General features: G+C 51.9%; 1 protein-coding gene across 1 annotated transcript in view; it reads left to right on the forward strand.

Moving 5' to 3' along the window:
* CTIF (CBP80/20-dependent translation initiation factor) overlaps positions 1-12,896 on the forward strand; it is a 331,498-nt gene that overhangs the window by 79,336 nt on the left and 239,266 nt on the right. The window contains exon 2 of the mRNA XM_011964142.1: positions 7,751-7,958. Coding sequence (XP_011819532.1) covers positions 7,779-7,958 — 180 coding nt within the window. The 5' untranslated portion in view covers positions 7,751-7,778. The remainder of the gene's footprint in view (positions 1-7,750; positions 7,959-12,896) is intronic.

The following is a 12,896-nucleotide window of genomic DNA, read 5'->3' on the forward strand; positions in this document are numbered from 1 at the left end:
TTTCTGTTTGTTAGTTTTCCTTCTAACAGTCAGTACCCTCAGCTGCAGGTCTGTTGGAGTTTGCTTGAGGTCCACTCCAGACCCTGTTTGCCAGGATATCAGCAGCGGAGGCTGCGGAAGATAGAATATTGCTGAACAGCAAGTGTTGCTGTCTGATTCTTGCTCTGGAAGCTTTGTCTCATGGGTGTACCCAGCCGTGTGAAGTGTGAGGTGTCGGTCTGTACCTAGTGGGGGATGTCTCCCAGTTAGGCTGCTCAGGGGTCAGGGACCCACTTGAGCAGGCAGTCTGTCTGTTCTCAGATCTCAGCCTCCATGCTGGGAGAACCACTGCTCTCTTCAAAGCTGTCAGACAGGGACATTTACATCTGGAGAGGTTTCTGCTGCTTTTTGTTTAGCTATGCCCTGTCCCCAGAGGTGGAGTCTACAGAGGCAGGCAGGCCTCCTTGAGTTGCGGTAGGCTCCACCCAATTCCAGCTTCCCAGCAGCTTCATTTACCTACTTAGGCCTCAGCAATGGCAGATGCCCCTCCCCGAGCTTCGCTGCCGCCTTGCAGTTAGATCTCAGACTGCTGTGCTAGCAATGAGGGAGGCTCCGTGGGTGTGGGACACTCTGGGCCAGGTGTGGGATATAATCTCCTGGTGTGCCGTTTGCTAAGACCCTTGGTAAAGCGCAGTATTAGGGTGGGAGTTACCCGATTTTCTAGGTGTTGTGTGTCTCAATTTCCTTTGGCTAGGGAAAGGAATTCCCTTCCCCCTTGTGCTTCCCAGGTGAGGCAAAGCCTCGCCCTGCTTCAGTTCTCACTGGTCGGGCTGCACCCACGGACCAGCACCAACTGTCTGACATACCCCAGTGAGATGAACCCGGTACCTCAGTTAAAAATGCAGAAATCACCCATCTTCTGTGTCGCTCATGCCGGGAGCTGGAGGCTGGAGCTGTTCCTGTTCGGCCATCTTGGGCGTGCCCCCTGGCTGCTGATCTTAGGATCACCAAGGAAGCCCTCTGCAGCACCACCTGGGCCCCTGCACTGGGCCTGGGATCCACAGGAGGCTGGACCACTTGCAGGAGCCAAAAGCCAAAAGATGAGCCAGGAAGCAGAAATTGGGGTCTTCCTGGGCTTCCTTGGTGGGGTGTCACAAGGGTGTGCTGCTGTAGTGAGTTGGGTGCTGGGGGTAGAGAGGAAAGAGCCTGATGAAGTGTGGGGTGCAGTGCTGCCTCCATGCAGGCCTCAAATGATGGATTCCCTGAGAAGTGCTGGTAGGCCCTGGAGCAGATGCATCTCATCTGGTTTGCAGGTCACTGAACTCATCCCTGAGGATTGGAGGAGGAGGTAATGCCCCTAATGCCTGGCTGTTCTTAAAAGGATTGGCTAAATTGATAGCTGCTAATGCCATTTGTCACTGGGTGGGCAGGAAAGGATACTGAGAGGGCTGGGATGGCTCCGCTGATTGTCTCTGGCCTGTGGGTGCTCTCCAATGTCAGCCTTACCTTTTCCTCCAGACCTCCAGCCTATGAAGGTCAGACTCAAAGTCAGACATGGCCAGGAATTAGAGGGAGAAACTGGCACCATATCATCTCAGGCTGCCCCACGGTGTTCACAGAAACCCCTTCCAGAGCACTAGTTTCCTAAGGAAGCTACAGAGTGCTGGGCTGAGAGCAGCAAGGAATGGGGAGGAAGGGGAGGAAGGGAAAGGGGAGTTTATTTGGGTCTAGGGTGGGGAGGGGACACCAGTGTGGAGAGAGGCAACTTTTTGTCAAAAACATGAGTGATTTTCATTTTTGTCCTTAAAAATATCCAGGCTTACTGGGCTGTGGTGACAAGCACAGACTGTGATTGGCTGCAGCAGGAGGTGGGGAGTCCCTGGGCTGGCGGCCTAGGCTGGATGAGGTCTTTCAAAAGAGATGCAGCCCCAGGAAGAGAGCCTGCACGCATCCTTTTCCCCAGACAGACACAGATGTGGCCAAGCTCGGTGGCCCTCAGTCCTCTCTGAGAAACACAGGCGAAGGAGCTCCGGGGCGGGTCCTGCTGCAGCTTGGGCCCTCTGTGTCCTCCAGAAAGCCGTGCCCACACTGGCCCTCCCCTCCAGCTGTAGGCTCAGGGCTGCCCGCCCCCTATGGTGCCCTTTACAGCAAAGTGCGGCCTCAGCATTTTTCCTACTCCTGCTGCTTGCCTTTTAGTTCCTCCTCATCTATCACCTGGCAGGGAATCAGAGCAGAGCCGGGAGAGGAGGGGAGAGGCATGTCTTTTGTGTTCTTCTACCTTCCCTCTTTTCCTTTTCCTTCTTCCTCTGGTTCTGTCCTTTCTTCACTTTCACTGATCCTTAAAACATAAATTCCTGGCTGACTCTCTCAGCTTAGCCTGCAGCCCAGCTGTTTGGGGACCTCCCATCTGGATCCTACTGGGAATGAGACACTGAGCTGGGCTGAAACCCCCAAAGCTCAGGCAGGAAGGCAGCAAAACAAGCCTGGAAGAGACCTTCCCTTGCCCTGTGTCTCCACCAGCCAGAGAAAGCTCTACCCTATTCCTTCACAGTCTTCTTGCCTTAAAAATGTGTTGGAACTTTTCTAGGTGGATACCCCAAAGAATAAACAGGGACTCAGATGGATCCTTGTACACTCATGTTCAAAGCAGCATTATTCACAACAGCAAAAGGTGCAAACAACCCAAATGTCCATCGACGGATGAATGGATAAATAAAATGTGGTCTAGATATACAGTGTACTGTTGTGATATGATGTCTTATTCAGCCATGAAAGGGCATGAAATTCTGATTCATGTTACAATGTGGATAAACCTTGAAAGTGTTATGCTAAGTGAAATAAATCAGTCATAAAAGGACGAATATTGCATGATTCCTCTTATAGGAGGTACCTAGAATAGGCAGATTCATAGAGAGAAGGTAGGACAGTGGTTACCAGGGGTTAGAGAGAAGGGTGAGGAAGAGTTATTTGTTTAGTAGGCACAGAGTTTCTGTTTGGGTTGATAAAAAAGTTCTGGAAATAGATAGTGATGATGGCTCATAACATTATGAATGTGCTTAAAGCCACTGAATTATGTACTCAAAAATGGTTAAGATTATAAGGTTTTGATTTGTTTGTTTTGTTTGGTTTGGTTGGTTTTTTGTTTGTTTGTTTGTTTTGTTGTTGTTGTTGTTTCATTTTGTTTTTGCTTTCAGACAGAAACTCATTCTGTCACCCAGGCTGGAGTGCAGCAACACGATTATAGCTCACTGTAACCTCAAACTCCTAGGCTCAAGCAATCCTCCCGCCTTAGCCTCCTGAGTAGCTGGGACTACAGGTGTGTGTGACCATGCTCAGCTAATTTTTAAAAATTTTTTTGCAAAGACAAGATCTTGCTATGTTGCCTAGGCTGGTCTCAAATTCCTGGCTTCAGATGATCCTCCCGTCTCAGCCTCCCAAAGGGCCAGGATTACAGGCATGAGCCACTGCACTCACCAGAATGCTGTTTTATGTTGCATATATTTGACCGTAATAAAAAATTCAGGGCCTTAGCACCTGGCTGTACTTCCAGGCTAAGAGCTGTGGAGGTGGACGGGCAGAGGAGGGCCACGCTCTCTCCCTCTCTCTGCTCCTTCTTCGTCTCTTGTGACTGAGGTGAAGCTCAGGAATTTTCTGCTTTGCATGTTCCCCGCTTTTCTGAACTGGGGGCCTCCCCACTCCCTCGCTGGGCTCCACTGTGGAACAGGGAAGTGATGTATTCTCCTGTTCACCCTGGAAAATGAGAGTTTCTGGAGGAGCTGAAATCCCTGGGAGAGAGTGAAAAGGAGGGGAGGACCGGCAAGTAAGGGGGGCTAGGGATCTAGCGGCCATTGTGGGTAACCGGGGCTCACCCCACTTGGAGTTGCTGAGGGACCACGTGGAGCATGCCTGGAATTGTCTGAGACACTGAAGAGGGGAGTATTTGTCCCACTGAGGGCAGCTGCATGCGGCACTAGCTCCTCATACTTCCAGGTTGCAGGGGCCAGGGGCCAGGGGCTTCCTGCAGGCATCTCCTGACTGCAGAGGAGGCCTGGGCAGGAGGCCCCGGGGCAGCTGAGGTGAGGTGCCGCTGGGCTACCCCACATGAATCTGGCTGGGCAGCAAACACTAGAGTAGGAAGAATGGCCGAGAGGACGTGAGGACACAAGAGGCACCTGCAGAGCGTGTCCTCTTCCTTCCTTGGGGCACCAAAAGGCTGCAGGTTTGGGATGGGTCTCAGTCCTGTCCCCTTTCTTAGCAACTATTATGGGTTTGGGGTGATGACCGTGCCCAGGCTCCCTCACGGGACCCTGACACAGCCCTGAGACACTCGGGCATGTTTGGGAGAGCCCTGCAGAGCCGGCCAGAGGCTGCATCTGCAGGCAGAGCCCAGCACTCTATCCTCCTGAAAACGGCGCCGTGTAGAGTTCCTGCAAAACCCAGTTTTCTGACTGCACCTGTTAGGTGTGCCAGGAAGCCCTTGATAAGATCTGAAGTCTTCAAGGAATAATGGGCGTGGCCTTGCGTATTGACTTCTGCAGGCGACTCCTTTTCAGCCTTCTCTGGACATCAGCAGTGTAATTCCCATCCAGTGGAGGCCAGCTGCCCAGGGCCAGGCACGGAGCCTGCATGGGGCCAACTCTCCGGAACCTGTGCCCAGCTGGGGAATAAGCACATGCGCAGCACTTGAAGAATTCACTGCTCACTGGAGAGTCAGTATAGACTGGGGAGCTTGGAGGTGGCCTGAGGGACTCAGCAGGCCACCAGGAAGGGGGATGGAGAGAAGGCAGTGGGGTATAGGCATAGTCGTGCAGACCTGGAGCTCTCCTGTGTGAACTTGGGCAAGTTACTTAATCTCTCTGAATCTCCATTTTCTCTTCTAAGTAGCATAATTATGCTGATCCCATAGGGTTGCTGTGAAGGTGAAGTGAGTGGAGGCAGATCAAGTACTGATGTGTTTGGGGCATGATAAAGGCACAGCAGACACTCGTCATTCCTACTGTTAGCAGAAATTGCAGTATTCATACCCATAGCCAACCCTGGGTGAATCTTGCTTAGTAGCCTGCCGTGAAACCAAGGCAATGCTCTGGTCTTCTGTGCGTATAAGAACCTCTAGGTTTGGCAGGTGGAGGGAAGGAGAAAATGCTTCCAGGTGACGGGTTCAGTGTGAGCAAAAGCACAGAGGCAGGAAAGAGCATCCTGTATTCATTTTCTATTGCTTCCTAAAAGATTACTACAAATAGCAGCATAAAACAATACCATTCATTATCTCACAGTTCTGTAAGTCAGAAGTCTGGCACAGCATCTCATGAGTCTGAAGTCAAGTTGTTAGCCAAGTTGAATTCTTGGCTGGAGGCTCTGGAGGAAAAGTCTGCTTCCAAGCTCATTGGTTCTCGGGTGAATTTACTTCATTGCAGATGTAGAATGAGGTGCCCACTTCCTTGCCAGTTGTTGACCAGGGATTGCTCTCAACTACTAGAGGCCGCCCACGTGCCTTACCATGTGTCCCTCCTCCTTCAAGCCAGCGACAGTGCATTGAGTCTTTCTCATGCTTTGGATCTCTGGCTTCTGCTGTCTCTGAGCTCTAGTCCCAGATTTAATGGGCTCAGGTGCTTGGGTCAGGCCCTCCTGAATAGTCTCCTTATCTTAAAGTCAACTAATTTGGGATTTAATTGTGTCTGCAAAATCCCTTCCCAAGAGTATCTAGACTCCTGGCGAGTAACTGGGAGAGGGTGTACACCCAAGACTGTCTTAGAATTCTGTCTACCACACCTACCATATGGCCAGGACAAGGAGCAGAGTAGCCAGGGGATATCTTAGGCGTGGGCAGCCGTGCAGCAGGAGGGGTAAGGTGGGTGCTGGTGCTATGGGGAGGTGTAAGGACCTGTAGGCTTTGAGTGGCAGGTGGAGGAAGAGGCAATGGACAGCGTCCCCCATGCCCCTGCCTGTAGCCCTTGCCACCAAATGTGCATATCCCAATCACAGCTGACTCTCTGCAGACCTGCTGCCACCCCTGCCTCCACATCTGGTTTCCTCATTCTGAGAAGGGCACCACCTGGGCCTGAAACCTCCAATCCTCTGATTCCTCCCTCTAGGATGGGTGGACAGACCCAGCTCCAAGACCGCTGAGCTCAGAGGCCCAGAGCAAGGCCCTGCAGCACCTCAGAGCACCCTGCAGCAGGCCTGGGGTCCAAGGGAGGCTGAGCCCCTTGCAGCAGCCAAAAGCCTAAAAACGAACTGGGAAAGCAGCAGAAGATGTGTGTGGGGCAGTTCTCCTTCCCCTGGGAAGTTCTTCCTCTCCGTTCCCTCACCCTTGGAGAAGGCAGTGAGGGTGTTGGGGAGTCAACATTCATGTTCTCAGCAGCATTTCTGGAACCCAGCACACCATTTCTTGCCCTGCTTTGGACTCACTGCAGTTTAAACACTCAACAAACCCTAGATTATTGGCAAATAACTGTGTTCCAAAGAAGTTCTCAGGTTCAAGGTTTTGAAATTCAAATGCTCCATTAAACCTGCTAGCACCTCGCCTTTATTACTGGCAGCAGCATTCACGCTGCTCTATGTGACTTCAGAGCCCTGTGTGTGCAGGATTCAGGCCTTCTCTGTGCTTTTGTGTGGTAGTGGTTTGGTAGAAGGCTGTGCTACTATTTATGATAATAAAAGCATGTGCAGACTGTTTTCTCTGGCAGATGGGGATCTTCCATGGAGATCACAGGTCTCCAGATAATAAAAGAGGCACAAGACAAGTTTTAAAGCCCCTTCCCATCTAGCCTGGAGCCTATCAGGAAGGAAAGGATCCTTGGCCTGGAGGTGAGAAAGGTTCTAGCTTTCCTCACTCCCAGGTGGGTCACGTGTGAGCTTCTGGGGAAAGCAAGGGAGAGGGGAGTGGAGAGGGCAGTGGTGGGGAGGTCCCAGCAGACCTGGGCCCCTGCAGGGCTGGGTTGAGCACGTCAGCTCCAGAGATTGCAGTTCTGTTGGTGGACTTTAGCTAGTGTTCCAGCAACAGCTGGTCATCTATGCCACGCTGCCCTAGAGAGAGGGCCAGAGGGCTAATGGCATTAGTCATGGCCCTGTAAGGGTGACCAGGCAGTGTCTGTGGCTAGGCCATATCAGCATGGACAGTGCAGCAAGCCTTTCTCGTTCTACCAGTGAAAACCAGTCACGTTCCTGCAGACTCATCATAGGTGTGTTCCAGTAGCTGCACCAGAGCAAGGCTGCAAAATCCTGCTTGTAAGTTATAGCCCATAGGCTTCAACTAATTTAGGGGACAGTCGGGTGACCAAAAAGAAAGTCTCCTCATAAGTAGGCATTTTCTTGGAGGACCTGAGCCCCTCAGAGGTTGGTCTCTTGGGCCCCATTGTGCACCCTCAATCTTGGTTCTGTGGTTTATTTCATCCTGCTTTGTGGTAGATTCTGTTAAATCTGAGGCAGGAAGTGAGGCTTGGCCTGTAGGCCGAGTTCATCTTCTGCCTTTCCCAGCGATTAAGGCTTAGGTAGACACTAACTCTGACACTGCACAGTGCCTGTGCTGGCCAGTCAGACAAGTGACCTGCATTCCCTGGGCCTGTCTCCTGCCCCACACAGTGGGAATTACAGCACATCATTTATGCTGAGAGCAAGCCAGCCCCCCACTGACTTCTCAAGGTTGTTGGAAGAACAGAACGCCATGATGGATAAGAAGATGCTTCCAGGAGCAGAGGGTGTTTCCCAGGTGTGGGCATCGTCGTCTCCTCCAGCAGCATCTCACGGAGTTCTCTGTCTTCTTTCCCACCAGTCCCGGCCCAGGCCCCTGAGCTGGCAGGATGGAAAACTCCTCTGCAGCGTCAGCCTCCTCGGAGGCGGGGAGCAGCCGCTCCCAGGAGATCGAGGAGCTGGAGCGCTTCATCGACAGCTACGTGCTGGAGTACCAGGTGCAGGGACTGCTGGCTGACAAGACGGAGGGTGATGGCGAGAGCGAGAGGACCCAGTCCCACATCTCCCAGGTGAGTGCTGGCCTGGGGTTAGGGGAGCTTGGCAAATTCAGAGGGGATGACGCAGGGATCCCTAAATCTGGGCAGCATCCAGTTGCTTGACACTAGACTGCCAAGGTACGAATGGTCCCACCCGGCAGAGCACCCAGAATCCGGCAGGTGGTCTTTGGGATCCAGGCAGGAGGTGCCCTGGCTGTGCACGCAGACCCTCTGACCCACCTCCACTCCTCCCTATCCACTGAGGCTTTGGGGCCCAGCCAGGCCCACAAGTCTTTGAACACACGTCTCTTGAGTACCTACTATGTGCTGTACGCTGTTCCCTGTCCTCAATAAGCTTATGTTCTAGAAAAGGTCTGGAGGTTTTGCTTCTCCGTAATGCACACCAACAAAGAACTATAACTTGTGGATATTTTCTCTGATTTCAAATACAAGCAGTTGTTGGCAGCCAGAGGAATGACTCTTGTGGGCTTCTCAACCAGGGCTCTGTATGCCAGACATACTTAGACATATGAGGCAATCTAACCAGTGTTCTGGGTTGGTCCTGCCCCCTCCTGCCTCAGTCTGTGGCATCCCTAACCTTGGAGGGGAGATGGACTCATCTGAAAGATCGTGGGCTGAGATTTGAAAGTCTTGGCTTCTCCCAAATAAAGTATGAATACATTCAGGATAGGGACCCTATCAAGCGTATCTTTGCCTAACACCACAAATCCTCAGCAGATTTTTGTTCAAGAGCTGGTTCCAGATTGGCTTGTAGCTGCCTGTGTGACCTTGGGCAGAACCCTCAATATCTGTGGGGCTGAGTTTTCTTATCTGGCAAATGGGGATTATGCTGTTGCCTCGGAATGTTGGAAGGTCAGATGGTAAGAAGTACAAAAGCTGCGGAGAGTCAGTGCTGCCTGCACAAGCATGTACAGGACAGTCCCCTCTCTCTGGAGTCAGGGTTCCGGGGATCCACCTCTTGTACATGTTATCCCATCTCCAAGCCCGGGACTCCCGGGGCAATCAGAAGAGGAGCTACCTGGGTGCACCCTGCTTTGGGAGAAGGCTGAGTCCAACTACCAGGCTCACTTTTTGGGTGGGACCCCTAGCTTTTTAGAAGCCAGAACAAACTTTTGGCTTTCCTGGAACTCAGACCAGGAGTCACTCTGGGAAACACTGAAGCCACAGTAATCCCATGCCCTGTTCCCACTGGGAAGCAGGGGACAGAAAATAGCCCTGAGGGAGAAAAAAATAGATGTGATGCTTTCTTTAGTGTCCTTGAGGTTCTAAAATCACAAGTAATGTAAGCCTATAATTTGTTTGTTATTCAATCCACGAGTGTTTAACAAGCTTCTGTTCTGTGCCAGGCACTATTCTAGGACTCATATCTAGGATTGAGCAACAAAGCCCTGCCCTCATGGAACGTGTATTCTAGTCGTGGGTGAGCATTGCGATGGAGAAAAGTAAAGCTGGAAAATGGAATGGGGAGTGAGGAGGAGCAGGAGGGGCTTGCAGTTTTAAGTAGGGTAGTCAGGGAAGCTGGCATGGAGGGGAGGGAGGGGTGAGTAGTGGAGATATCTGGAGAGGAACATCCGGGCAGAAGGAGCAGCCCGTGCCAGGCCTGGGCTGGAAGAAGAGTCCAGGCCCAGCCAGCAGGCCAGGGTGCTGGAGCAGAGGGTGAGGGAGGGAGCGCTGCGGAGACAAGTCACAGGGATAATGGGGACTGTGTCATCGGGAGGTGCGAGGCCTGAGCCCTGGAGTGGCCCCACATGAGGAAGAAAGGATGTGAGGAGAAGTGAGCTAAGAGACCAGTGAGGCAGGAGGGAACCAGGCCACGCGGAGTGCTGGAGCCCAGGAGGGGCGTCGAGGGAGTGGGATGGGGAGACTGCCTTGCAGGCTGCTGCCAGGCCGGGTAAGAGGGACTGAGAATGGCTGACTGAGCAGGGGGGAGCCTGTCGGGGGAGTTTTGGCTGAGTGGTGAAGGCAGAAGCTTGCCTGTGGCCAGCTCAAGGAACAGAAGGAGATAGCCTGGAGACTAGCCGAATAGTACAACTGTTTTGAGGAGTTTAGCTGTAAAGGGGAGAGATATGTGGTGGTATTTGGGGAAATAAGGTCAAAATAGGAGCATTGACCTGTGTGTTCAATCCAGGGGCAAGTCAGGGGTTGCTGGAGCCCTGGCCTATCCCAGCCCTCAGCGGTTCATCCACAATCACAGGAGGGAGTTGCAGGCATGCGGCCACGCATCTAAAATAACTCCTGCAGCACAGCTGTGGTTTCTCTCCAGCTACTTGCAGCCACGAAGGTGCAGAGGCAGAGTTACAAAGATGACTTTAACCAGGATGGAGGTTTCTCCAGGGAGTACAGTGGAGGAGAGAGGGGTGAGGGAGGCACGGGAGTGATGATGGTGAGTCACCTGGATGCTGAAGCAGGTCAGGATGGGAGTGGGTACCTGAGGTGGTGATGGAGGCTGACAGGTGGTAGGGTCAGTGGATTGGAGGCCACCCAAAGAAATGTTGTAATCCTGGTAGCAGAGAGACTGAGCTAGAAAGATGGTGGGAGTGTGGCATGTGTCCAGGAGTGGGGTGTTTGAAATCAGAGGTGGAGGAATGCAGTCATGGGTCAGGAGAGGGCTGGGTGTGAGCATGGGAGTGTGTGGGGGAGAGGGAGAGGCCAGGAGGAGAGCAGGTCATGAAACTCAGATCCATCTTCATGGATCTTGAAATCACCAAGAAAGGACTGAAGGATATGGGAGAGGGTGGCTATGATACAGGAGAAAAGTCCTTGAGGAATGCAGGAGCAAGGTGGCGGCTGGGCGGCCTGGCGGTCTACAGCTGACTCCATGGAGGGTCTTGTCTGGTGGTGCCTTAACTTGTTTGCACAATCCCTTTTTTTGATATAAACTATGCTTATTGCACAGCTAACAGTACCATGATCTGGAGTGGAAGGAGGAGGAAGATTAGGATAGATTGGAAACTTATAAGGGAAATTAACCTCTTTAGATTGTCCAGGGCAAGAACTAAGTGAACCAACTTTTGCAGTCCCCTGGAAGCTCCTAGAGCTGACTTCCCCAGGAGCAGGGCCTGTGGACGGGCATATGGGCTGGCTGGGTACCCCCTGTTGTGGGCTGCCTGCCTCTTCAGCTGTGTGGCATCCAGGCCTGCAGCAGGGCATCCTCCAAAGGTTCCTCCAGCTGAAATTTGCTCTACTTGGAGGAGCCAGGGAAGCCTCGAAGCTTCACCCGAGAGGAATGCGTGGTTGACAGTAGAATTTCTGTGCCCAGAGCAGCCAGCGGGGACATAGTTTTGAAAGGAGGGGCCCTCCCAGCGCTTTCAGTCTGGGCCCTGTGCTTCTGGCACCAGCTCCTGGGATCAGTGGGGCCTGACTCACACTTCGATGCCCCCATCTGTGTGGCGGGCAAGGCAAGGCTGTGGAGGGGCTTTCAGACTGACGTCTGCTGTAAAGTGTGGTGTGGAGAACACCTGTGTGGTATGACATTTGGATGCATTCTCTAAACTTTCTTCATGCTCTGGAATTCCCTCGAAGAATGCAGACACCTGGCAGGATTCCGGGGCCTGCGGGCCTGCCTGCCTGCTGCCAGAAAGGGAGAATGTTTCAGTCCTGCCCCTACCGCGCCCCTGCCTCCCCGCTCCCCACAGCCACACACACACCTGGGGCACCGACTCTGGAGGAGGGACAGCTGTGGTCAACTCTCAGGAAGGCCAGGGTTAGCTGTGTCTACATAAGATACTTTTTAAAAAAATTTCTCTATTAACACAGCTTTATGGGAAATATTTCTGCTAAAGCACTTTGGCTTTTTTTTTTTTTTTTTTTTAAATCTGATGACTAGTTTAAATGGAAGCCAAAAACAAACAAACAAACAAAGAAAACACTCAGGGAATGTTCCTGTCTGCCTGTGTGGTGTTTTGATGTTTCTGGGGAGGAAATTTGTGAAGAATCTTGGAAACCTTGAGAAGACCTGAGGGAGTGGAGAGGAATGTTGCTCTTCAGCTGGTGAGGTCATTTTTTGGGATCTGAGAAATGACAGTTGACACTCAGGGAGAAAATATCTCATGATGTTTGTACACATGTGTTCCTCTTGTCCTTCCCAGTAACAACTGGAAAGAAATGAAGGATGGATGGATGGATGGATGGATGGACAGACAGACAGATAGATGATACATAGATAATAGATAGATGAGATAGATAGTTAGATCAGTTTTCCTGTCCCTTAGGGGAATAACCGAGACAATGTGTGTTTTAAGTTTGCCAAAATTTTCTGGATGCCATATTTAACATCACACCCCTCCCCATATTTAGCACCATACCCCTCCCCATGTTTAACATCACAACCCTCCCCATATTTAACATCACACCCCCCCATGTTAACACCACACCCCTCCCCATGTTTAACATCACACCCCACCATGTTTAACATCACACCCCGATGTTTAACATCACACCCTTCCCCCATGTTTAACACCACATCCCTCCCCCATGTTTGACACCACACCCCTCCCCATGTTTAACACCACACCCCTCCCCCATGTTTAACACCACACCCCTCCTTCATGTTTGACACCACACCCCTCCCCGTGTTTAACAGCACACTGCTCCCCCATGTTTAACACCACACCCCTCCATGTTTAACACCACACCCCTCCTTCATGTTTAACAGCACACACCTCCCCGTGTTTAACAGCACACTGCTCCCCCATGTTTAACACCACACCCCTCCCCATGTTTAATACCACACCCCTCCCGTGTTTAACACCACACCCGTCCCCGTATTTAACACCACACCCCTCCCTCATGTTTAACAGCATACACCTCCCCGTGTTTAACAGCACACCGCTCCCCCATGTTTAACAGCACACTGCTCCCCCATGTTTAACACCACACCCCTCCCCCATGTTTAATACCACACGCCTCCTGTGTTTAACACTACACCCCTCCCCATGTTTAACACCACAC

This window comes from Colobus angolensis, unplaced genomic scaffold (assembly GCF_000951035.1).
Source record: "Colobus angolensis palliatus isolate OR3802 unplaced genomic scaffold, Cang.pa_1.0 Scaffold645, whole genome shotgun sequence".
Lineage (NCBI taxonomy): Eukaryota > Metazoa > Chordata > Mammalia > Primates > Cercopithecidae > Colobus > Colobus angolensis.